General features: G+C 44.1%; 1 protein-coding gene across 4 annotated transcripts in view; it reads right to left on the reverse strand.

The window, feature by feature from the left end:
* Window positions 1–2,377: 2,377 nt before the first annotated feature.
* The window catches only part of MSRA (methionine sulfoxide reductase A), a 268,150-nt gene continuing 245,797 nt past the window's right edge, over window positions 2,378–24,730 (reverse strand). For all 4 annotated transcript variants that reach the window (XM_068678909.1, XM_068678908.1, XM_068678910.1 and 1 more), the window contains one exon: window positions 2,378–3,239. In XM_068678909.1, coding sequence (XP_068535010.1) covers window positions 3,075–3,239 — 165 coding nt within the window. In that variant the 3' untranslated portion in view covers window positions 2,378–3,074. The remainder of the gene's footprint in view (window positions 3,240–24,730) is intronic.

Consider the following 24,730-nt stretch of genomic DNA (forward strand, 5'->3'; position numbering starts at 1 on the left):
GTTCATCCCACACTTGGACCGAAGCTCTTGGATGATGTTGAGGGCAGTGATGCTTCTGCAGACACATTCCTCTGCCAGGAGCAACCAGGATGTGACCTCACACGGTTCATTCTCTTTTGCTGACATCACAGTCAGAATCCAGTCTTCCTGAGACAATGAGGGAAAGCTCACACTGCCCTGGCCAACAACTTAGTGATTCCCATGAGGCTTGGGATTTGCTTCAGCTGTGCATCCTGGGGGCATCCTGGACTGGATTTCACTGGGTGCAATAGTGGACTTCTCAGGCTGGGTGCTGTAGACCTTTTCGGTTCTCGAACCACCTTTTTCTCTTCAAAGACCTTACCTGTTGGTCCTGCATCAGTTTTCATCTTTGAAAAGTGTTGAAGCCTATTAAACTTTGGATGAATTTTGTTTAGACCTTCTCTACATCCTCAGAAGAAAGAGACAGCTGTGTGGTAGGGCAAGGTTCAAACAGTGCCGAATCAAAAGTATTGTGTCAAAGATGCTGAGGCTGCCACTCCCTTCTTCCCCGAGAACTGTGGGCAACTGTTTACAAGGCCAAACACAGCTTAGAAAGCTTATCCACGAATCTGAATCATTTCACCCTTACTGATCTTACCTCTGCTGCTATTTGTACCTCCAGCAACAACTGCAAGGCATCAAGGCCAAAATTCCACCCTAGTGCATCTCCATAATGAATTGGGTGGGGGCATAATATTCTGGTTTGTACCAGTTTTAACATCAGTGGACCTATCTACGTTGATTTCTAAACTGATGTATTATTTCCATAGGGACAAGACTGAGAAGAACTCAGCCAAGCTCAGGCCTGAGCACAGCTGTATTAAGTACAGAGCAGTGCTTCCTCCAAAGACTTTCCAGTCTGTTTCAAAACAAGAACTTGCACAGAGTAGGAGGGAAGGGAAAAGACAGAAGGGAACCAAGAAATATTTTATGAGCAAATGATGATTCAGAATATGAAATGTTTTGCCTTGTACATGGGAACAAATTGGGAGTTATCCCACTGAAGTCTGACTTACACAGAGGTTAAAAAATGCATAGGAGGAAAGTCAGACTTTATTTTCCTCTCTTCTTTGCTTTTATCTTACCCCTTGCCTAGGAAATTGGACAAAAATGCTGGTTTCCTTGACAGTGAGCAACAAAACATTTCAGTGGCACAATGTTAACAACAGGCGATCAGTTACTCTAGCAGCTGGAAATCCCAAGTGTGATGTGAGCACATTTTGGGGCAGCTCCAGAAAAGAGCCTAGCATGATGATCCCACTAGTGGTAGCTCCTCTCAAGCTTGCCCCAGGTATAAGTCTGCTAAAAGGACAGGTTTCCTTGGCTTTTTAGGCTGGAGTGGACTAAGCACCAGCCAAGGGGAAAGGGAAGAGGGAGAGCTAATTTCTCTGGCATGGGGTTGTTGCCCATCTTTGGATAAACCATGCAGGACTGCAGCACTGTATTTACAAGCCTGAAGACTTTTTAGAAAATCTGGACTGCTGGGTAGTTAAAGCAGGCACTCAGGGAACTGTTTTGGGTCTTTCTGAGCCTAAAAGCTGAGGTAGTGAGCAGGAAGACCCATCAAACCGTGATATGGAGCGACAATGGAGACCTAGCCAAAGGGAAAATGGTGTGGATGTGTCTCTGCATCCCCATCATATGGCCCTCAAAAAAACTTTGTGCACTTCTCTGCCCTGAACTGCCATGTCAGAATAGGCTCCTGCAAGTTTTCCCCAAAGAAAAGCAAAGTTGCTCCCTTATGCACCTCTGAGGAGGCACCAATGGCACATGTGCTTCAAATTTAGTGATTAGGACAGCCTCTGAAATGGGAAATGCCTGAGAGCCCACATCTCCCACTGCTCTGAGAAGTATCATAAGCAAAAAGCTGGGCAGGTGGGACAAACCCATCCCCATCTCTCCTACTGAAGCTGTTCTTCCTCATAGGTTACCCCATAAGATATATATATCCCATTATATCCAGCATCCATGTAGTATATTGCCTACATCTGCAATGTCCTTCCACTGTAGCTTTTAGTCTTTTGAGATCCCCATCCATAAAAATAATATTTTTTGGCCTCTTTCTGGCTGTCCTGCAATTTGTACACGCACTGGGGCAGGGACAACCCCACACAGGAACAGCCTCCCCCCCACCTCCTTGGTGGGGGCTCCACAAGTTATTGAAGTACAAATAAATAATCATAGGAATAATTGAGTTGCAGTGTGGCCAATATACTCCTCTGCACTGTCTTGCACAGATAACACAGATAAAAAAGCCCTATTTAATTAGCAGGTTGCAGCTTTTTATAATATTTGATACGTTTTCCGGATCTACCCAGACATATATTTAGAGGCATAGAACACATTGCAGACAACATTTTTCTCTCCTTTCTTTATAATTTATTGTAGTGCAGGAAACAAAATTGATTTCTTTTTGTGTTTATACATTTTTGGAACTGTCAAAAAAAGAAATATCACATTACAATTTTTACTTTTTTTTTGTACTAAAATTGCTCCTGAAAATAGGCACTATAGGTGATATTACATGTTGCTGTGAAAGCGGAATTGTATGAGAATTATGGATCTTATAAATTCATCATTCTTAAAGACATCAAACTACGGGGTTGTGATAGTTAAAATGAGCCCAACCATGTCTCCAGAAGGCTAAGCTCCAGCATGAGCAAATTCATTAATGCAAGAAAATAATGACGTCTATAAGCAGTAGCTATACAAAGTGGTTAACAGGTGCAGCCACCCCCTAATTCATCTTTTAGCAGCATTTCAAGCCAAACTTTTTGAAGTTTCTTTCCTCTCCAGATTACGAGATTGCAAGGAAGCCCAGGGAACTGCACAGAGCAATGAGCTGTGTTTGCCAACAGGTGCAATTTCTGACTCCGCTTTGGCTTTTAACGCCAGTGAATTGGAAGCTGCTCAGATAACAGAAAGCCACCCCATCAGGGTTCCCAAATCTTTATGCACTGATGCTGTGGGTGTATTGGAAGACCTGTTGGAGCTGTCAGACCTTTTCCAAACAACTCCCTAGAACAAAGCGGAGGCGGTGTCATGAGCAGCAGCTATTTCTTGATCCCGATCGGGCAGGAAATCCCCGTTCCCCCGAGGCCACAGTATCCGTCAGGGTTCTTGCTGAGGTACTGCTGATGGTAATCTTCGGCGTAATAAAACTCCGGAGCCTCGCGGATTTCTGTTGTGATGGCCCCAAAACCGCTCTCTGTCAATACCTGTCAAGAAACAACATGGAGAGCCATTAGTGGTTTGTTGGCTCCTCTGCTGATGCCTGACATTAGGTTTCCTCTCAGCGGGAGCCACAGACATCTCTCAGTGCTTGGACCACAGTTGTAGCACATCCCTGAAAGCCCTTTATCCTCGCCCGCATGTAATTTTGCTAGGACACATTGCAGGCACCAAAGCGCACATCAGCGAGAAGAGGTAGTGCGCCCTCCAGTTTTAATGGCTCATTTGTTTAATTTGCTCTGGCCACACATTCGTTCTCTCCTCTTTATCAGCCACACCAGGCGAGGATGTGGTGCCATCAGCAGAAGTGGAAAACAGATGTGAGAGGCAGCAGAGCAGACTTTGATCGAGCCTGGCTGCCTGCCTTGCAGGGGTCTGAGGACTTCACCTGGCAGGTGCCTCGGCTTGGAAACGTCTCTTCCAGCCCAAACTGCCTCATGCCAAGAAGAATTTTGGTATGAAATTTGAGCCCCACTGATGTCAGTGGGAAATAAGAACATTTGGGCTCTTTTCACAGTTCCTGCAAACCCCTTCTTCAAAACGAATGTTTCCACCATGGCCAGAAGGTACTTTTAAGGCAAATTATGGCTCATTTCTGAAAGATTTGCCAACGCGTGGACCAGTAGCAGTAATCACTTTGCAGGAAAAGAAGGAATGTGGGTGGGGATTTTAAATTAGACTTTAACTTCTGATATCCCCTGACTGAATTTGAAACTTCTGAAAGGTTTCTGATGGAGGAAACTTTTTTCACATGACTTGCCATACATTTTACCTACTGATTTTTTTCTTTTCTAAGGAAACTGGTGAACGCCAGCATCTTGGAACCAGTCCTCATCTCAATGGGGACATAACTCATGTTCACTGCAGTCCATGATAATCTAATAAGCACTTTAATTGGTGTCAGACGACAGTGTTTGCTGTTGCAAAGTACACCTGTGAAGCACCAGATGTAGGTAGAGCTGCGTCGCTATCAGCCAGCCTTGACAGCAAGATCAACTTTAAGAACAAAGGGTTAGCAGATAAACTGATTACCAGACAAATATGTGTCATCTTATCATACTGAAAAATAAAGCCAATAAAAGGAAACCATCACACAGCAGCACAAAACCAGACCTGGAAGGACCTGTAGTAAGTCATCTAGTCCTGCTTCTTTCATCATGGTACAACTCACAATAGCCACCTTACTCCCAGGAGACATTTAGCTATTCCTCAGAGATCTTCAGATACTCCAGGTCCCTTAAAGAGTCCATTCTAGTTACCATAGTGACCATCATAGTTATTGTAGTTATCACAGTTACCATCCATTTAGAAAGGCTAAAGGGTAGCCTGGATTAAGCCCACGATTTCCATTTAAACACGCTCTTGGTCATATTCATCATGGATGTGGAAAGGAAATTATTCCCTTCCTCTTTATATTGATCTTCTACATACCGGATGACTCTTTTTTGTGTAGGGACAGGACAAGGGGTGAAGACTTTAAACTCAAAAAGGGCAGGTTTAGCTCATTCATGGTATGATCCCGTATTTGAATACAAAGGGATAACAAGCCCAATTTCAGAATCTGGCCATATTTCCCCACATTTTCATCTTTGGGACAGGTTTTGTCCCAGGGGAAGCAGATTATTTACCTGTCAGATGTATTAGCAAAGAAGATAAAAAATATGAAGGTATGTATCACAACAGGTTGGCAACCACTAACAATGAGGTGTCAACACAGCTGCTTTTAGAAGCAGTATTTCACTTACTTTCTAACATTTCTGGCTAAGAAAAGCACTTTTAACATTATCTTCACTGCAGAAAGATGGCACAAACTCTGTCATCATGGGCATTAGTCATTTACTTGCTGCTGTAAATGCATGCAAAATTGGCTTCCCCCCTCGTCTGAGTCATGAGGATGCTGCTGGAGGGATGAATATTTTTCTACTGTGCAAAACAGTATTTGTTACAGATTTTTACCTGGGACTTTTCCATCATTGGCCTAATTTTGTCAGCTAGAAAATCCATTCTGTTCAATAACACACCACAAGAGGGCATAAACATCATTTATCCCTTTCAGAATTACTAACATCCTATTAAAACACTGCACGCTAAATAGAGCAGAAGCCCAGGACAACTCATTATATTGCACTTTGGTCATTAGCAAAAGATACCAGCACTCTTGTCAGAGGCAGTGGGAACCCCAGGCTCCAACACTTTGCCAAACACTACCTTGAATGTTTTGATTTTAAATGGGAAAATATTTTCCTCGCACTTACTGTGTCAGTGCAAAGATAAAAACATCACTGGGAAAGATGATGAAGTTCATGATGTGCTGGCTCTGGCAGGTGTAAATCAGCCCACTCTTGATTGATTTCCTGCCACCGAGGCAGACATAATTTGACAACAATCCTGTTCTAGCAGACTTTTGAGTCCTCGCTTTTTAGTCCACACGATTCCTGAGCCATCCAGTGTGAGCTCCCAGTACGATGCCGCAGCCAAAAGGGCTACTGCAGCATCTGCATGGAGAAATGGGAAGGAACAAATGAGAGAGAGTGGAATCAACCCCTGGGACATTTCCCACAGCGCAGGAAATTTTTAAAATACTATTGGATCTTTTTCCCTAAAAAATATTCCACTGCAGTTCAAACAGATCCAATTCATTAATTCATTCAAGGGACTTCTGTGGCTTTTGTCATGCAAGAGATCATACTGGAAGATCACAGCCATCCTTTAGCTGACTATAATCCAGCCCCCCAAAAAACTGGCAGGCTTCAGCAGACAGAGGCCAAACCAAACCAGAACCCAAATGCTGCCCAGCCAAGAAGGACGAAGAGGACACAGCCAATTCAGTACATCAGGATTGGTGCTAGAGCACGAACATGTTGGAGCCAGCACTGGGAACCACAATGCTACCACTTTTTTAAACAACTCATACTTCTGGAATGTAAAAGATTTTGTTTGATGAGCTTTCTAATTTACTATAACCTGCAAAAGTTTGTGGGTTTTTTTTGTTCTGTTTTCCCTGTTATTTGCTTTGAACTTGCTTCCTGACCATGCCTTTACATCCTCTGCTGCAGAAACTAATTCCTTATTCACTCTGTCCATGGAGATTTTGGTTTTACACCTCTGCCTTAATCCTGCTCAGTCATTTCTTCTGCAGGCTTCAGGGTTTGAGGCTGTTTAGACTCCCCACTCATAACTCAGGTCAGTCTTCTTGCCCTTTTCTGCATCCTTTCTGGTTCTATTTTACCGCCTCATTGAGGTGGGGTGACTGGAATTGCACTCTATTCAAGATCACTGCGGATTTACTCAGTGGTGTACTTACATTTTCGCTTTTATTCGCCATCTCTTTCCCAGAAATTCTTTGCATTCCACTTGCCTTTCTGACCTCTGCTGAGCACTGAGCAGACGTTTTCAAAGAACCATCTGCAATGATGCCAGGACCTCTTTTGCGGGCTAATTTAAACCCTATCATTGTGTCTGCACTTGACTTTTATCGACATGGAATTTCAGCAGCTATTTTATTGCCCAGACATTTGATATTGTCAGATTCCTCTGCAACTTTTTGTAGTCGTGTCTACTTTTGCTTACATGGAATAACTCTATACCATCAGCAGATTGCAGCACGTCACTGTCGACTGTCTTCCTTTTCCAGCTCTTTTATGAGGATATTGAACTGCACAGGTTCCCAAGGCAGATACCTGGTAATCTCCCTTCATTGTGAAAACTGCCCTGTTATTTGTATCTTTTATTTCCTATCTATAACCAGTTATTCAGAAGGGAAACTTTCCTCTTAATCCACAGCAGCTGGCTGCCTTTAACTCACCAGATCTCTTCAGAAAGCTACGTCTGCAAGACAAGAGTTTCCGCTTCTAAAGTCACATCGATTCTTCTCTGAAACACCCTATTCTGTGTGTGTCTACCAATGTCTGATCCTCAGCCTGCAGTGCAAAATGCCTTTAGTTCTGCTGGATCATCTTGGAGGCTTCTTAAGCACTTTCCCTCCTGGTGGCACCAAGGCTGGAGGTGTGCACTCAGGCACTGTTTAGAGCAGAGCTGCTGCTGTACAGTGCATGCACAGGACCAGCAAGTGGCACAAACTGTCAGTAGACACAACCTTGGACATGCACCACCATGGACTGCAGCAATCAAACCCTATTTTTTTTTTCCATTTGCACTTTGTCTGTTGGTTATCCAACCATCTGCCACCTAACACAGTACTCCCAGCCCCATCTCAGTCATCACGAGGGATACCCACGATGGGCAGATACAGTTAGAAAGATTTTAAGGGACATCCTCGTCTTTTGTAGTGACAGTACAGCTCAGTTGTGCTAGGTGATGTGAAATGCTGTCCTCAGAAGGGGAGTTTATATGCTAGACTGCCAAGGAATAAACCAAACCTGTGTAACCAGAGGGTTGTCCTTCACTTAGTCCCAAGCAATTCTATTTAGCACGTGGTGCTCCTGCACTTGGATTTGCTGCTGCCCTCTGAACTGACAATAATTGCTGCTTCAGCTTTTTGTAGCCAGCTGATTATATTGAGCCAAAGTCTGTCAAAATATTTAATCATTTGACATTACAACATGGCAACAATGCATTCAAGGTGTTTGGCTCCTTGTTTATATTCAGATAAAAGTAGCTGGTGCTTGTAAAGTGCCTTAAGAATTGGGAATGAACTGCCAGAAAATACATGATTCCCTTGTACCTCCAAATACTTGAAGGACTGGACTGGAAGCCATTGGCGTTTTGGTAAATTGTGTTGAAAATGCACAGTTCATGGAAGTTTAGAGGAGGGGTTGAACCCACTTATAATTTTGACAGAAAAAGCTTTAGAATTGGTTTTGTTAAATGAAAGCATTTAATTTTCTGAGCAGAGGCATTAGTAAAGCAGTGGAGCATTAATTGGTTTCGAGCATTTTGTGGCTTTTAATAAAAATAGCATCATCTTGCTTGATTCAATATGCACTTTCAAAGCAAGCTTACAGCCTGTGCTCAGCTGAAATACCCAGTTTGTCTCGTGTCTCAGAAAGTTCCACCGAGCTACAGCATTTCTAAAGCCCCCTGTAAAAGCTCTGATGTTGAAAATACCGCGAGGAACCTTGACACCTGCGACAGCCTGTGCTTCTGGATCATCATCCATCCTCGGTGTCAAGCTGTATGGAAAGCAACCTCATGATGCTAAGTGCTCCAGCCTGTGTAAAATGTGTAGGGCTCCCCAATATTGTATTGATGATTTCCTATCATCAGCAGCAATCCTGAAGCTGGGTTCTTCTGTTCAGAAGCACTAAGGGGTGAAGGAGCTGAATTATTTCAGAAGGCCTGCAGGAATTAGTCGCATGGACTCAGTCCTCTGTAGGATGGTTGTAGGTGTACCTCCTAGATGCATCTCACCGATATATTATTTTAAAGTGTTTCCTTTGTGCTGCCTTCAGTCAGCTGGAGCACCACACCAGTAAACACTCGGCTGTTATTCTAGCTAACATTAACAGTTTGCTGTGCTTGGCCCAGTCTTCTCTATGTCACTTACCGATGCTGGTTTTTCCAACCTAATCAATGTCAGTGACCTCAGCAGAGCCCCGCAGTGGGCTGAAATCACGTCTAGCTGGTAAAATCTGCATTCGCATCCGTGGAGGTGACCTCTTTTTGGAATTCACGTGTTCACCCCACAGCGAGCCAGCCAGGCGGCACGATCCTGCCAAGGAAAACGTGGGAGCAAAGGGAAAGGTGGCTCTGAGCAGGTGTCTGCATTCCTCTGCTTCCATTTACCTCTCTGCATAAGGGACCGGAGGATATTGATACACTCAATAGGTGCTGCGAGAATTGATTAGCTAATGTTTTGCGCAGGGCTTTGGAGCGCTACACAATTAGCTAATGCTTGCACAGGGTTTTGGAGTGCTATGTAATTTCTAAGTATTATTAATACCCTCGCAGGGAAGCTGTCGAAACTGAGAACTTTGCAGCTGCAAATTGGGCAAGACTGAAACTGGGAACGATCCAAACATGCTGGTACAGATTCTGCATGCTCCGTAGCATGGGCATACGGATCTAAGAGCAGAAATGGTGAAACACGCTGTCTTCACAACTTGCCTTGGTCTTTTCTGCGATAGAAAAGTAGCTGCTGTGTGACTGCAGGATAAATCTGGAGATGTAATCATCCTACAGGGAGCACACATAACCTGGTCAAAGCGGAGAAATGCCACTACATGAGTTGGAATTGTTTATACGAGGGTAGTTTTCCAGCGCAGCACAGGGAAAATGCAGATAAGAAAGAAATACAACAGATACTTAAAAGATGATGGTGCAAAGTGCTAAGCTGAAGAATCTTGATGCTAATCTATAAAACTGCAAAACTGACTGTGTCGGAGCTTGGAGTCTATTGACAAAAGCCACACACACAACAGAGCACATCATCTGAACTGAGTAAACTGAACCGAGCTAGAGACACGGCTTCATGAGCCTTAGGGGAAAGCTGTATGTATATATATAGTCTGCTGTGTTGGTTTGAAGATCTGCTTGCTCTGATAAATACTTAGCTTGAAGGAGGCTGTTTGGTCACTCATTCCTGCCAGAGGGGAGAGAATTACTGGGCTCGGATATAAATCAGACCTGCCAAGGTAAATCACTGCTGGCTGATAGCCTGGATATTAACATAACTGAGGTGCCGAGTGGTTATGCTCCGAGGGACCAGGAAGGATCAGGGGTGCAGTCTGATATTTCCTGCTGTTTTACATCTGAGTGTGCTTCCTCTTTGCCCACAACAAGCAGTTGTGCCAGCTGAAACGGCAGATTTATACAGGCAGGTTTCTTTGCACCTTCTAGCAAAGGGAAAAGACGAACATTGGATTTGTCCTAAATTGTATTAAATGGAACTGACAGTGAAATAAAATCCGTGGTTCTATTTTTTCCTGTTGCACACTGATCCTAGAAACATGCATGGAAAGGAAGTCGCATCCTCCTCTCCATCACATCAGTCTAATTCTGGATTCAAAGCTTTTGCTCCAGATACTGGCTGGTATAACAGGATCAACTTGACCCACAGTCTTTACAAGCTTGACCTTCAGAATAGAGCTTCCTGAACACCCGTCCGGCCTTCTCTTGAGGGACGAGAGATGAAAGTGAAGAATGGCACCAGGGGGCATTTAGGAGGTATAGGAAGATAACATTAGCAAAGATAAAAGACATCTTGCTCAACTAGCATCTGGGAACTAATTAGGTGTTGAAGGAGCCATTGAGAGAGATGGAAATTCTGTTTGTCTAGCCAATTTTAACGCAGCCAAACAGCCTTTTACTGTACATCCTGCATGGATAATTTATGATGGCTAAGAAAAGACATGCCCTGTTCTGACTTTCAGTGATCTAAAGCTGAAATCTATTCCGCGGTTTGAGACAGCAGACTGTTCTTCACTGAACACTCATCCATTACTCTTGTGCTCCTAAAGTGAAAAAGGGATGGGTCCAAACTGAGATGGGGCCACTGATAACAGCCCACATGTCAGCAGCGAAGCTTAGTGCAGAATCTGCCAGTCCAATGCAAACCAGAGCTGGCATCTCCATGCCATGCAGATCTGAACGACGCTGAGAAGCTAACTCAGGTCCAGAAGCTGTGTAATGCTAAAATGAGGCAAGTCCGTGCTGTCTGTGAGCAGGGGAAAACACTCCACATTTAAGCGCTGTGTTGACTTTACCACTTCCATTAGCTCCGTTACCTCCAAGCCATGCTTCGCTGCAAAGTGCAGACCAGCCTGCATGATGCAAGGTACTCTCTTGTGTACATATCCTTTGCAATAAATGGAAGGCACTCCAATTATTTTTCATTTAAGGGGAGTTGCAATGTAGAAGTAAAAAATGCTCATTTCACATGTTTAAGGGTGAGGGCTCGCTTCAGCTCTACTCTTACATTGCTATCATTTTATTGCTCTCACTGGAGTCAACACTGGATTTATATCGAGTATTTCTTCCACAATATATAGGCTTGACAGCTTCTCAGGAAAGATATGAATTTTTAAGATGCATAAACAATCTATGTTTTCCTAAACTTATCCTGAAAAATACAGAAAAGACTTCAGCTGTAATTGGGGGAAAAACTTTCAGACACCGAGCACAAAAATTTACTTCTGAAATCAGAAAAATTGGTGTATCAGAATACCTGAAAAAAGATACTTATAATAGAAATTGTTGAGCAACCTGTCATCTCTGCCACTTGCTGTGCCTCTAGTAACAAGCTCTGTTTTTCTCTTCAGCCTCTCAAGACCATGTAATACTAAACCATCCCTTCCTCAGAAAGCTGGCGGATGATTTGGATTGTGTTGTCCACCCTCTTTAGAAGAGCTGGTGGTAGTTAAAGCCCAGAGGCTACTTCCTCGAGCAGCAGGGCTGTCACCCGGCTTTCCTCCAAAAGCCCTGGTGACTTTCAGCAAAACGAGCTCTCCCAGTCTCTCTCTCTCTGCTCCTGTTTCTCATTTTTCAAAGTGGCACTAATGCTACTCATCTGTTTTAATTCCCACTCTGCAGGGCACATGCTGTTTCTTACTACGAGCATATGCTTGGCATGATGAGGATCCCGATACTACTGCTTGGCATGATGAGGATCCTGACCAAAGCTAGCACAGTCACCACAGATATGAAGAAAGTTATGATACAACAAGCCTCACAGCTCCTAAGTCAGCGAAGGCTGCAAGGGAAGCTTTGGCCATGGAGAGGTCAAGGGGATCTGGTGATACTGTTCATTCAACCGAGCTTTCTCACAGCCACAGGAGAATATAACGGAACAAAAAACAACTCACTTAAAACACCTACCACTAGTCTCACCTTTTAAACTACATGCTGTCACCATTAAAGTCTCACTTGCTGGTTTCTCATATCAGGAAAGGCTGTTCTCAGAGGGACCTAACTTGGAATAAAAACTCCTAGCAACTTACAGCAAATCAATTTGTCTCTTGGACAGAGGTTTCAACAATGTCATCTTCTGTCCTAAGCAAATATAGTTAGATTGAGTTTCTGATTAAACCTGCTTAAACACTGCTGTGCTATATGTTAAACCTTCTACCCAAATGGATGGACTCATCAGATCTCAATTCTGTGCTTAAATTCAGCTTAAAGGGATGGCATGATGAAAACATGATATCGATCCCTGGGAAAAGAGAAGATGACCGCAATGCTACACTGGTTGTCTTCAAAATATTCCATCTAGATTATATGTATAGGCCAGGACTGTATGCAACACAGCAGAGCAAAGTGTCTAACAGTGCCTGGATAATCTATCCTTGCCTTTCTGATGGAGATAAGCACAGAACAGGAGGAGAGAAGAGGGGTCCACACCCCACGGTGTCCACAAGCAGAGAGGAGCTGGATCCAGCACAAGATTCACACAGACACAACTCATAGCCTGGCCACTGCATTTCAAATGAAACGTAAAATTGAGGCCCTTGAAAAAGGTGAAAAAAGGCAGAGGGGACCTCTCAGCAACAGAAGTGCAATGTTCTCAAGGGACAGTGCGCTCCAGTTTTGTGAAATTTCCAACTGCACTTCCCACTCTGGTTTGAAATGGAAGTTGTACTCACTTGTGTGCTGCCAGACAGCTGCTGCCTTTCCAGCCAGGGTCAACTGACCTCTCTGCCTGACCAACTGAGTTCGGCGAATTTTTTTCTGGATTTTCATCTGTGCAGCAGATCACAGACAGGTCGACCACTTTAAAGCAATCTGGATCCTTCAGAATGACAAATTGTTTCTGTTATTGAATATATGCATAATTACTACTAAAATTATATTTGAAATGGTTACCAGGGAATACAATTTTAATCCCATACCAAGGGCTGAAAAGTCAAGAGAAAATGAACAGAGCACATTTTAATTGGATAAGTAGTTTTGCAGCTACTATAAATAGGAAAGGATGGAAGAACGCATCCAACAAGCAGAAGAAAGTGTGAGGAGGGTAAAATTCCACAGTGTTTTGGCTTTGGACTTCATAAGGTAGTGAGTATGAGATAGTGTGAAATACAAAGAAGCCTTTGTTGTTTACATCTGAAGTTTAAAAGTGGCACAGTGTGAATAAACAAAGGATGTTCCATGAAACACTGCAGCAGCGATGTACTCACTCCGTCTGAGTTCCAGAAACAGCATGTAAATAGAGGCATCGCCTTCTTGTTTAAGAAAAGAAGGAGGTAAACTTTAAAGCTTGCCTTCCAGAAATTCTCATTTTCCCAGATCTTTAGGTTTTTGATAGACTTTTAAGTGGTAGGAAACACACAGGCTTAATAACACTAAGATCTGGATCGTTTAGCGTTTGCTTTCAGGTTGGTTAAGCTGCTTACTAACGATAATTGCGCACATGCTTTTGGAAACCTGGATTAGCATTTTGTTATCTTCTCTGGAAAAAGTTTTGCTCTCAAGTACTTGAATAAAATCAAGAAAATTACTTTTTGTGGGGGCATGAATATACCGTACGGCCATGATAGTTCCAGAAGTGAACGGATTGCTTTGCAAGAAGAATCACAGAATCATTAGTGTTGGAAAAGCCCTCCAAGACCATCTAGTCCAACTGTCCCCCTACCACCAATGTCACCACTAAGCCATGTCCCCAAGCACCACGTCCAACCTCTCCTTGAACACCCCCAGGGACGGTGACTCCACCACCTTCCTGGGCAACCCGTCCCAACACCTGAGTGCTCTTTCTGAGCAGAAATGTCTCCTCATTTCCAACCTGAAAAGTGTTATGAGGGCATGATATTTTATAAGGACATGTTATAAGGACAACTAAAGGTTTAGCGTAGATTCAGCTAGATATTCAGAATGATATTTCACTTTAAGCAGTTACATAGCATCAAATCTGATTCAAGCTAAGTACCAGCATCCACACATACCTTTCAATGCAAAGACCCTCCCCCATATTTGACAAATCATCAATCAAAGTTGATTTTAATTTAAAATATCCCAATCTATTACTCTAGCACAGACAGACAGTATTTCTGATGACTAAAAAAATTGTTATGGCTTCAATTTACTCTTTATGAGATCCACACTGGAGCCAGCAGATGAAATCACCATTGAATAAGCTTGTACCATCCTGAATTTCCATACAGATCGGTTTGGTTTTGCTTTTTTGATGCTGAAATCAACTGATCTCAGAGCAGAAGGCAGGGTTATGCTGCTAGCTCGACACTTTATTTTTCCCACAGTGAGCCCGATGTACCTGAGACGTGCTCAGGAGGTTGGCAGATCCAATAAAAGACTGATGGGAGCCCCCATCCCACCAGAGCAGCATCTAGAAGATAGAAGATGCCTCTCCGGGATGCCCTATATGTCCCTGGGACACCTGCCTGTCAGACAACAGAATTAAACCCCAGGAGCCAGCCCATGTCCCAAAACAGACAAAACTGGTAAAGTGCTAAGGGGAAATGGGCACAGCTGGGGTCAAGGAGATCTACTAAATCCAGTGTCACTCACCGCATAACATTGCTAGGGCCATATCTCAAGGAACATCCCTTTGATCAGCTCCATACAAGCTATCCAGGAAGATTAAACAGTTGGTGAGTTACCAGTATGGCTACAGCTGCCAAAGTAAGACACAATTAATCCAATTTCTCTAATCCCTACCTATCCATGGACCCTTCAGTGAAGATTTTGGTATGGACTATGGAAATTAGACTGAGTTTCCATAGCAAACTGGTTCACCAAAGACAACCTAGAAGATCTGAGTTATTTTTCAAGCATTAATACCCACTTCTTGTGTGAGGGCCCTCAAAAGCAGATGGCTTCTGCTTGCAAGCCCACAGACTGAAAGCACAATGCTCCTGAAGCCTGCACGTACGTGGCAAAGAAGTTGAACTTCGGCTGCTGACTAGAAAAGCAGAAATATGACTTGCATGCTTTGCAAAGCAAGTTCATTTCAACAGCCCCAGCATCATCTCTGCATATTTATTTAATGCAATTACTTTCCTTCTACAGTTCTGCAAACTGGCTACTTCTGCCCGCAGCAAAAGTATCTTACCAGAAGAGGGGGGAAAACACACTCGGCCGCAGTATCAGCTGCAAAAACTGGTGTAGTTATTTCTTTCATGCCCTCTGGCAGCTGCCAAAAATGCTGAGAGTACAGCAGCACGGAGGGATGGGTGAAAAAAAAAAATTCTCTATTTTCTTAGAGAAATATGGCAATGGAAGAGCCCTCCAGAGCCTAGCTTGTCCACCTGCCCCAAGTTCTACCTACTCCTTCCTGCAAGAGGTTAGACACAAACTGCTCTCATATAAGCAAATAAAAACCTTCCCCACAAACACACCCCACAGTAGGGGCTTGGACGTTTGAATGAGGGCAACGCAGTCAACAAGTTAATGTCAGCAAGCTTTGAAAATACAAGACCATCTTGGACTTTGGGGTCAAATTCCACTTGTTGGATGAGCCCCCTAGTATCAGCGAAGTGGATTTCTGCCCCTGGAAGGAAGATTTGCATTTGGCCATTAGTAAAACAAAACACCAAACTGATCGTGGCAGGAGAGGAAGCAAAGAAAATGCAGGGAATGCACTTTGCGTTTCAGTGAGAACCTGGCATTTGCAGCACATCCTCTCCCTGCCAGCTACTGAACAGCAGTGACTTGGCAGAGGTTTGATAGCCAGATGTCATCCTCATCTGGTTGTCTTGGCTCAGGCTGTTTGTTTGAAATGAACAGCAAAACAGAGCGAGTATGGGGTCTTCCTGGTGCTACTCGCACGGCAAGCAGTAGCGATAGGGAAGGGCTTTGGGGCGATGCCGTAGCCCCCCAAATCTGGCACCGCTTCGCACCGTTTTGTTCGAGCTTACAGCCCTCACCAGGCAAAATCTGGGAGGTGGGATCCGAGCTAACAAGCGGGATGTAAGGATTTGTTTGACAGCTGTCTCTCTTCGGGTGAGGAACGCAGAACAAATGCTCTCCCCGTGCACTTCCCCAAGGCAGCTTTGAACACATTTAGCACTCCGAGCCCCGGGTGCGTTTCCTGGCGATAAGATGCTGCAGTTATATTTCTTTGTTCAACCGCTTTGCTCCGTCTCTCTTCCACTGTTAGCTTTCAGTTGCTTGTTTTATTTAAGGAGAGAGATAATTTGCTTTCTGTGTTTCTATTATATTACGCTAAACAATGGCAAAGGGAAAAACATCAGGGCAGTCCCTGTCTCAATCCTGCTGCCTTTCTAGCTCGTCATTATTTAAGCCAGTGCGAGTTATTAAAGATGCGCTGATAAATATGGAGGAATGCAGTTAAACCTAACATATTCCTCCTCCCACAAGGTCCTCCGGATAGAGCAGAGGAGGCAAACTAATGGGCAAATGTTTGCCAGGTCTCGATGTGGCAGCTAAGCCACGAATGCCTTTAGACCCAGGCAACAAAGGAGGAAAGTAGGCGCCGCTCTCGCTAGGACCCCACGTGGCTGACCTTAAATCAGAAGGAGAATTACTTTTTAACTGAAAGCCTGATAGCGTGCGTGTATGTTTGTATACACATCAATATGTGTGATAAGAAGGCTGCTTTGTGGCAAAACCTGCCAACAAACCCATTTTTTGTTGCCATCTGCTAGGAAGAGAGCAAGCACCTGTTAGGAGCAGCTGCTTGAATGCAGAATGTAGGTAAGAGAAAAAATCAGTTTCATTTTGGAGTTGGCCTGCTGCAGGTAGCACATGGCTCGCGGCGACAAGGATGCCAAGTGGCCCTTTTCAAGCTCGTCCTAATTAGGAAGCGGCTCGCGGTATAAAATCTCAGAACTGTTCATTTAGGTTATTGCAGCAAGCAGAGGGAAGGGATGGGCTCTCCTGCCGTACCCCGATCCCCCTCCTCGGTGTCCGTCGGGGTATCTTGCCCTCTCCCCTTTCCAGGAGTGATGCTCCCGACACCACGGGTCAGCGGGGCCTTTCCCATAAGACCTGACACCACAGATGGTCTCAAAGCTGCTGCCCTGAGCCCGTGCTTGTGGTATCTGTGTTGCCATCGAAGGAATAAGCTCTTCAGAGAGCTCTCTCCCAGTCTCCTGAGCACAAACAGTTTCTGATCAATTTTCTTCAGCTGGTGCATGCAGCATTTGTGCCCCATGGCCGAGCTCATCCTGCACAGCCCACATGGGGCCGTAGCTCACCTCGCCCCTAGTAGTTGGCACCCACCCACCCCAGCACACAAAAGATTTGCTCTCAAAGCCCAGCAAGCCTCCAGGGGGTTTTCATGATCCCCTTCACAACACAGAAATCATCGGGGGATGTATGACGGCCCTATAGGAGCTCCTACCTACATGTAGGTGACAGCAACATGAAGTCAGTGGATGGGTTTCCATTGCGCAGGGAAAATTTGTAATAGGTGCTGATATTTAGGGGTTCCTTCAGGCCCAAACATCTCCCTCGTTTCTCTTTTCCTCTTTCCTCTGCTTCTTTCCATCCTCCTCTAGCCTCCATTTCGTCCCTTCCCAGCCCCTTCGTCTTCCCTGCCTATCTTCTGACCTGCCCCGTGTCACACCCCTGTGCTGCGGGAACGATAAATATTTGGCTCACAAAACCCTTTTATAAACAGCACGTCCGACTCGCTCAATCTCAGGGATTGATGTTCTCTTAACTGGCAGCAAAGGACTGATCCGAGCGTCACAGCGTGCTCCGAGGTGAAAATAAGGAAGCTAACGCACATCCACAGGCACCGTGCTGGAAATGAGGGATATTCCCAAAGTGCTTTTGAGGCTCCAGCCTCAATTGCCCATTACCTCTGCCATCCGCATTACAGTTCAGCAGGATCAAATGCTGATCAGAAACCCCAATTCCTGGATGGGAAAAGACCCATCCAGCCTGGCTCACGGAAAGCAGAGCAAGCGTGTGAGGCTGACAGACAAATCGCATTTCTTCTTGCTTGTAAAGGAGCAAATTTGATCTTGATGCCGTGAAACAAACATAAAATCACACGCAGCCATCCCGCAGAGTCACTTCTTCGTACAAAGCTGCACTTTAAATCGTGTTTTACAACAAATATCTTCGGTCAAGCGGGTTTTGTTCTTTTCTTAATGCAGAGTTATATCTGTAAGCACATCTGTAAGCATATAGATTCGTGCCTCCTGGGACATGCCTAATGGGCTCGGAATTCACTCTGGCTCATTTCTTTGTGAAGCATTGGCTATACAGTGGGAAAATTGAATAGGGCCTTTCTCTGATGGATGTTTTTTCATTTTGAATTTAAATGCACAAACTGAGATCGCGGGTTATTATTGCCACGAGAAACAGCAACAGAAAAGGCAAGAGCCATAGATTAGGGAGTCAGTGACACAGAAACAGTCAAGGACAGGATGAGCTAATTAATGTTAGCCTCTGCCCTCTAAATTAGCCATATATTTACTTAAGTGCTTCTGCTCAGCATCAGCTGAAGGGCGCTGCTGCGGGAGCACGCAGGGCGGCACTGCTTGGAGCCAGCAAAGCCCGCTTGCTAGCTAGGTGCACCTCCTCCTGCTTTCTGTGCCGTGCTCCGACGCTGGATTTGGGCTGCCAGAGAGGTTGAACAGCTCAGCAATGACTTCAATCTACCACCTAGAATATGATGGGAAGAAGCCATCAGAAAGAGGGGAGCTGAGCCCTGTGTTAGGGCTCGGGGGAGCAGAAAGCAGAGGTGCCAATGCCCTGGTCTGAGGGTACCCCACCCCGAAAGCTTCCCCTATGTACAGCTACAGAAACACGAGCTAAATCCACCCTTGAGAGCAGCCCAGAAGTCAGTGGGGTTCCACCACACAGCAAAACCTCTTGGGGCACCCCAAAAGATTGAAGCATTGATCTTCTCCACGTTTCCACCACTGACATGTGCTCAGATGAAGAGCTGGCAAGAGGGGGAACAGCTCAGTCTTTGAAACAATCTGGTGAAAAGGCCTAACTCTCCTGCCTTTGGACAAAAATTCCAGCGATTGGGGAAGAAAAAAAAAAAAAAAAAAAGCAGGGGGAAAAATAAAAATAAAAAAAAAAAGCTTTGTTCATGCTGTTACAGTTTAGGAACTGCTGGCATCCCTGTCTCCGAAAGGAAGGGGAGCAGAGAGCTGACTGCTCAGCAGCTGAGGACGTGTGTTCTGGAAGCAGCACGCCTGAGCAGATGGTGAAATGATTACTGCCAGTAAATGTTAGAGTCCTCTTCTTTTTTTTTTTTTTCCTTTTTTTTTTTCCCCCCTTTTTTTTCTTTTTTTTTTTTTAACTTGAATTCTGAACAACAGGAGAAAAATAATTACAAAGACTACATGAAAGCAGCTTGATTTCCTTTCTTTCTCTTCTCTGGAAGCGCGTGCATCTCGTTCCTTTCCAATACCTAGCACAGAAAAAGTGAATTTTCACTGGGTTGGCTGAGGTAAAATCTAGCAAGAAGCGCTCTGCTGCGGCGAGTTGTTGCTTTTAAAGCCGTGTGTTCACCGGGAAATAAAGAGGTGTGGGATCACATGCTGGATCTATAGGACCTTAAAATGAGGTACAGGGAAAAAGAGAAAGGCTGCAGCTGTGCATATTGCAGCCTGGGGGTCAGCATTTAGGTTCTGTGCAGGCTTGTGGTGCCATGACGAGGGTTTCACCCAGGACTGAGATAAACATTGGGAATTACATTTGGGCTACGCCTCTCCCTCGCATCCTAAGGTGGTTTTGACCTCCCTCTGGACCCTTCCTCATGCCCGCCTTCTTGCCTACCCTCTGCCAGCCCCTCTCCAAGCCCTGCAGACTCCCAATATCAGGTAACAGGGATGTCCTCCCATCAGGTTCCTGCTCCCAGCTCCCTCCCCAACATGTCCAAGCTGCCCACAGCAATGCCAATCCCATTATCTCTCTCATCCCCCTCTCCTCGTCCCACCCTGCTCCTTTCTCCCTGCACCAAATTTGCTTCATGTCCTTTTTGTGTTCTAGCCAGGCATCTTGTCCCTCCTCATCACAATGGGTACCACTGCTTTACAGCCCCCAGAGAACCCAGCTCCCAAATTTGCAAAGAGCAAACAGCAGCTGCAATGGGAAGGAGCATCCCTGCTGATGGGGAGATGTGGAAAGCAAGCTGCGGCAACGCAGCCGGAGCAGCACGATGCTGAAGGCTTCAGATGTTAAATGCTGTGACATCTCTGCAAATGTGTGGGATTTTATTATTTTTTTTTAAATGCTTTTAAATGAGGAAAGGTAAGGGAAATTTCCACAGGGAGGTCAGAAAAGCAGAACGTGCACAGAAGATGCCTTCTTACCAAATTTCAGGTCCCCGCTCTGAAGCTGGGAAGTACCAGAGCTGCTCGTAGACAGGCTGGGAGAAATGTTTTAGTTTTGAAAACAACATGTTTTTCTCCAGCTTCCTTCTCTGAACAATTTTGGCTGGATCTTTAAAAATATCAGTCTGAGGAGGCAGAAAACTGGCATGGAAAATTTCACCCCCCAAAATTAATGCTTGATGAAGTATCAATCAGTTGAGAGAGAGGCTTCTGAGAGGGACTGACAGACATCCCTGAAACGTGGAGCATCCAGCTCCACCTGCAAGGCTGAGGTTGGAAGGAACTTCTCCTCTTTCACCCATTCACGAGTTCAGCAGTCAGCTTCTGTGAATGCAGAGTATTTTTGTAATGTCTTTCTGAGTCAAGGGTGGCTGGTGGGAGGATGGCTCCATCTAAAATCTCTACAAGAGCTGTAGTAAGAGCTGCACGCTAAGAACCTCTTGGATAACCTGAACTTAGGAGCAGGGTCCCTTCCATCATCAATGCCAAGAGAAATTCACCCCCAGAGAGGAGTTCAGCCCTCCTAAAATCTGCCTTGCCATCCAGAGGTGCTTGTACTGCTTCAATGACTGCAGAAGAACCCATCATTCATATTCCTGTGTTAGGTGCCTCGGATGGGTGCCAAAATTTCTGGTGGTGATTCCGGGTCAAAGCTAATCAAATTTGCAATGGATACACTTTTTGTGGACACATAGGAAAATGAGTGGTCTAAATCTGCCAAGTTCTCAATGATTATTAGCAGCCATGATGCTACCTTCTTTGAAACTCAGGCGTGATTTTTCAAGGTGAAGCATAATAGTAGTAAAAGAATAACATTTTAATTTTGGTGGTAATAATTTTGAGGCTTTGCAGTGATATTTTCAATTACAGTCACAGCTCTTATCCCTTGACAGTTTCCAGGAAAGAAAAGAGGAGTAATTGAAATGTTGCATCTTCATTCAAAGACTCCACCACTTACCAAACAAAACTGAAATGAAGGGTGCCAAGGAAGTCAGCAGTGGACGGCTGCGTGAATACTCCTCTCCCCGAGATACGGCACTTGTATCAAGGACAAATACCATCAATAATGACAAGAGCAGCATTTGTCTTTGCAGTTTAACTGCATTCAGAGCCTGCTACTTAAACGCTTACTTAAATAGTAATAACATAAATGGAGTCGCACAGATACTGGTCCTTGTAGTTAGGAGATACTAGCTTCGGAGTTCAAAGGCTGAACATTTTAGCTGTATGATAATGGATAGCATTACAAAGTGTTGTGTTGACAAGCAAATACACCTGTACGTGAAAATGCCTTGTTCCCATAGAGCGTGAACCTGCCTTTCTCCTTCCTACGTACTATGTCACTGCGATTTGAAGAAAAACACTTATTGGATAGCACTTCATGCTAAGTTACCAGGGAACAGGACAAGTTTGGGTTGGTTTGATGTGTATGTGTTATCTTGGGTAACTGAGGATGTTTAGATTTAAGACTGACAGCACAAAACCGGATGACACAGGAATACTTGAAGAATATGTCTGAGGTACCCGAGCATTTCTTGGCTGGTCAATAAAATCAAAATCAATAGCAACTCAGGAAGTGGGCAGTGGATTTCATCCCATTTGAGCACTATGCACTTTGAAGGTGATTTCCACATTCACTGGGAATGACAAAGAACTTGACAGGCCCAGAAGGAGTTCTCCGTGTTCTTAGTTCATCTTAAAGCACATTTTCTGAACCCCGCTTCTGCAAGTGTTTGCATTCAGCTACCAAAGGTTTCTTACTATTTTCTCTAAGCCTTACTCGGTGAAAGGCAAACACCCCACAGTTCTCTCTTTATAGGGTTTATATGGCAATATCATGTTCATTAAGAACAAGCCAAACTTGTACAAAATCTCCATACAATCCCAAAGGTGCTTCAGCATCACTTGACCTGGTGAGGAGACTCAGGACATGGAAACCAAGAAGACCACCATCTTTTGGCTTCAAAAAGTGGTGCTTCTCATGGCAACCTTCCCCTTCCCTCCAGTTAGGATGCATCACATCCCTCACCTTGACAAAACACCCAGAATGGATGGTATTAAGGAGGTATTTCAACCTGCAGCAGAGCTTTGCTCTTCACCTTTACCTAGTTAATACTTCTGAAGTGCTTTGAGAACCTGGGACAAAAAAATACAACACGAAGCTTAGCCTAATTCCACACAGGCCTGTTGTATGTGGCCTCTTAATGAGTGTAATTGATAGAATTCCACTAACATAAATGCATTCCAACCATCCCTGCCCCCCAAAAAGGAATCAATTGAGGGAAAATGGTCCATGACAGGAAAGAAAGAGAGATCGATTAAATATTTAAAGTGTTACTGTAAATGAACAAGACGCACAAGCCAGGTCAGTAATGAGCTTCCCTCTAAGCCACTGGGAACTTACATTAATGCTGCACTTGACTCCTTCAGGTCTCTCCCAAGTGCCAGCAAAACTCTCACAAGTTGCCAAGCAGACACATCGTGTAAAGTGGTGTGTTTGCCTGCGTGCACGCGTGTGTGTACACGAGATGAAGGAAAGAGATTTAACTGCCTCTGTATTTCCATTGCAGTAAAATAGGAAAAGACAAGAACCCAAAAAAAAAGTTTCTTTTGGATCTTGGACAGACTTCTAGCAACGAGACCATCGGGTTCCTGTAAAAGATTCCAATTCTGGTAAAGAAATTTCACAAAGCATTGAATAAATGTCTCATGTAGGCTTTGCCTCCTTAACATTTGGAATGAAGAAATGTTGAAATTAACATTCATTTCATCTTATTTTTCTGAAGAAATTCCTTACATTACATGTATAAAATGTGTTCTGCACTCGGTATAGCCCAGCTGCAGAGGAAAAGTCACAGCAAATACAAAACACCCTGCCATATTACAGGTGACTAACACAATTGCCATGGCTACTGTGACATTTAAGTTCAATTCACACTATTAGATGAGGAGTTGAGTCCCTGAATATTCAGCATAAATAAGCAGACATAATGCTTACATCTGACAGACTGCCACGATACATCACTTTAAGCAACATTAGTGTCCATGAGAGTTTCCCTAGATTGGACAGAGTTAACAGCCCTTCTTAATTTTCTAAATATTCTTAACTGAACAGCTCTGTTGTGGCTTTTTATACTAGAAAAACTTAAGCATTTGATTTAGTGTCAGATGGGAAACTACTTGTGATAAAAGTAAGGATTCTAATTAGCACAAGGACTCTGGCTGAAGGAAAGATGGCAGAAAATCACCCTAAATCAGAGTGAGATTATACTGGAGGAAGATTAAAAGTAGAGTTCTTCAAGGAACATCCTAAGGACAAATCCTCTTTCATATCTTCATTCACTCCTTTGACACAGAACAGAAGAAATGAGTTGATGAAACATGCTCATGCCAACAAAGCCAGAAGCCACCATAGTATTACACGGTTTGCATAGATTTTTTAGTGCACCCTACTGTCCCACAATAGGAGCAGACACATGTCCAGCTTTTCTGATGCATATTTGCCCAACTTTTTCTAATCTCCAATCATTCTTATTCCTATCCTCTACATCGCCACCAGCTGATCTATGCTTTTGTTGACAGGCATCACCCAGAACCATGCATGGCAAACCAGCTACAGTTTGGTGACAGCTTAATAAAGCAGGATTACTAAATACAGCTTGCAGGATAATCTCATAAATATATATCCCATGATGTATTTCCACATTTTTCCCTGAATGAGGCATTGGTGGGTCCCATTCACCATACTCATCCTAAATCTATTCCTACACAATAGCCTCCTAGCCTTGCTGTTTTCCACTCCAGACACATGCAGTTAACTCCACTTGCCTAAACCAGTGCACTGTGTAATTCCATTCAAAGCATCTTTCTATTTTGACGTGAAATAAATGTCAAAACTATTCTTAAGTTCTCTGACTAGAGATTTCCAGCAAATTTCATACAGATTTCACAGTAGCTTCATGCAGACCTTGTTGCCTTGACTTGCTTACAAGAATGTCATGAGGGACAGTGTCAAAAGCTTTCTTGCACAAAGACACATGACACCTACTACTGCTCTGTCCACAAGGCTTTTTATCCTGTCACAGAAGGAAATTAGATTACTTTGATGTCATTTGTTCTTGACAAGTCCGCGTTCACTGTTACTCAGCTCCTTGTTACCTTCTGGGTGCTTGCAAAAGCTGTGACTATTTGTTCCAGTATATTTCTAGGAATTAACCTGGAGTGGCTGATTTCTGCATAGCCTGGTCCTCCTTTCCCTTTTTGTATTAAACAGGCACAGCACCTGCCTTTTTCCAGTCCCC

Source organism: Anas acuta, chromosome 3 (genome assembly GCF_963932015.1).
Source record: "Anas acuta chromosome 3, bAnaAcu1.1, whole genome shotgun sequence".
In the NCBI taxonomy this organism is placed as follows: Eukaryota; Metazoa; Chordata; class Aves; order Anseriformes; family Anatidae; genus Anas; species Anas acuta.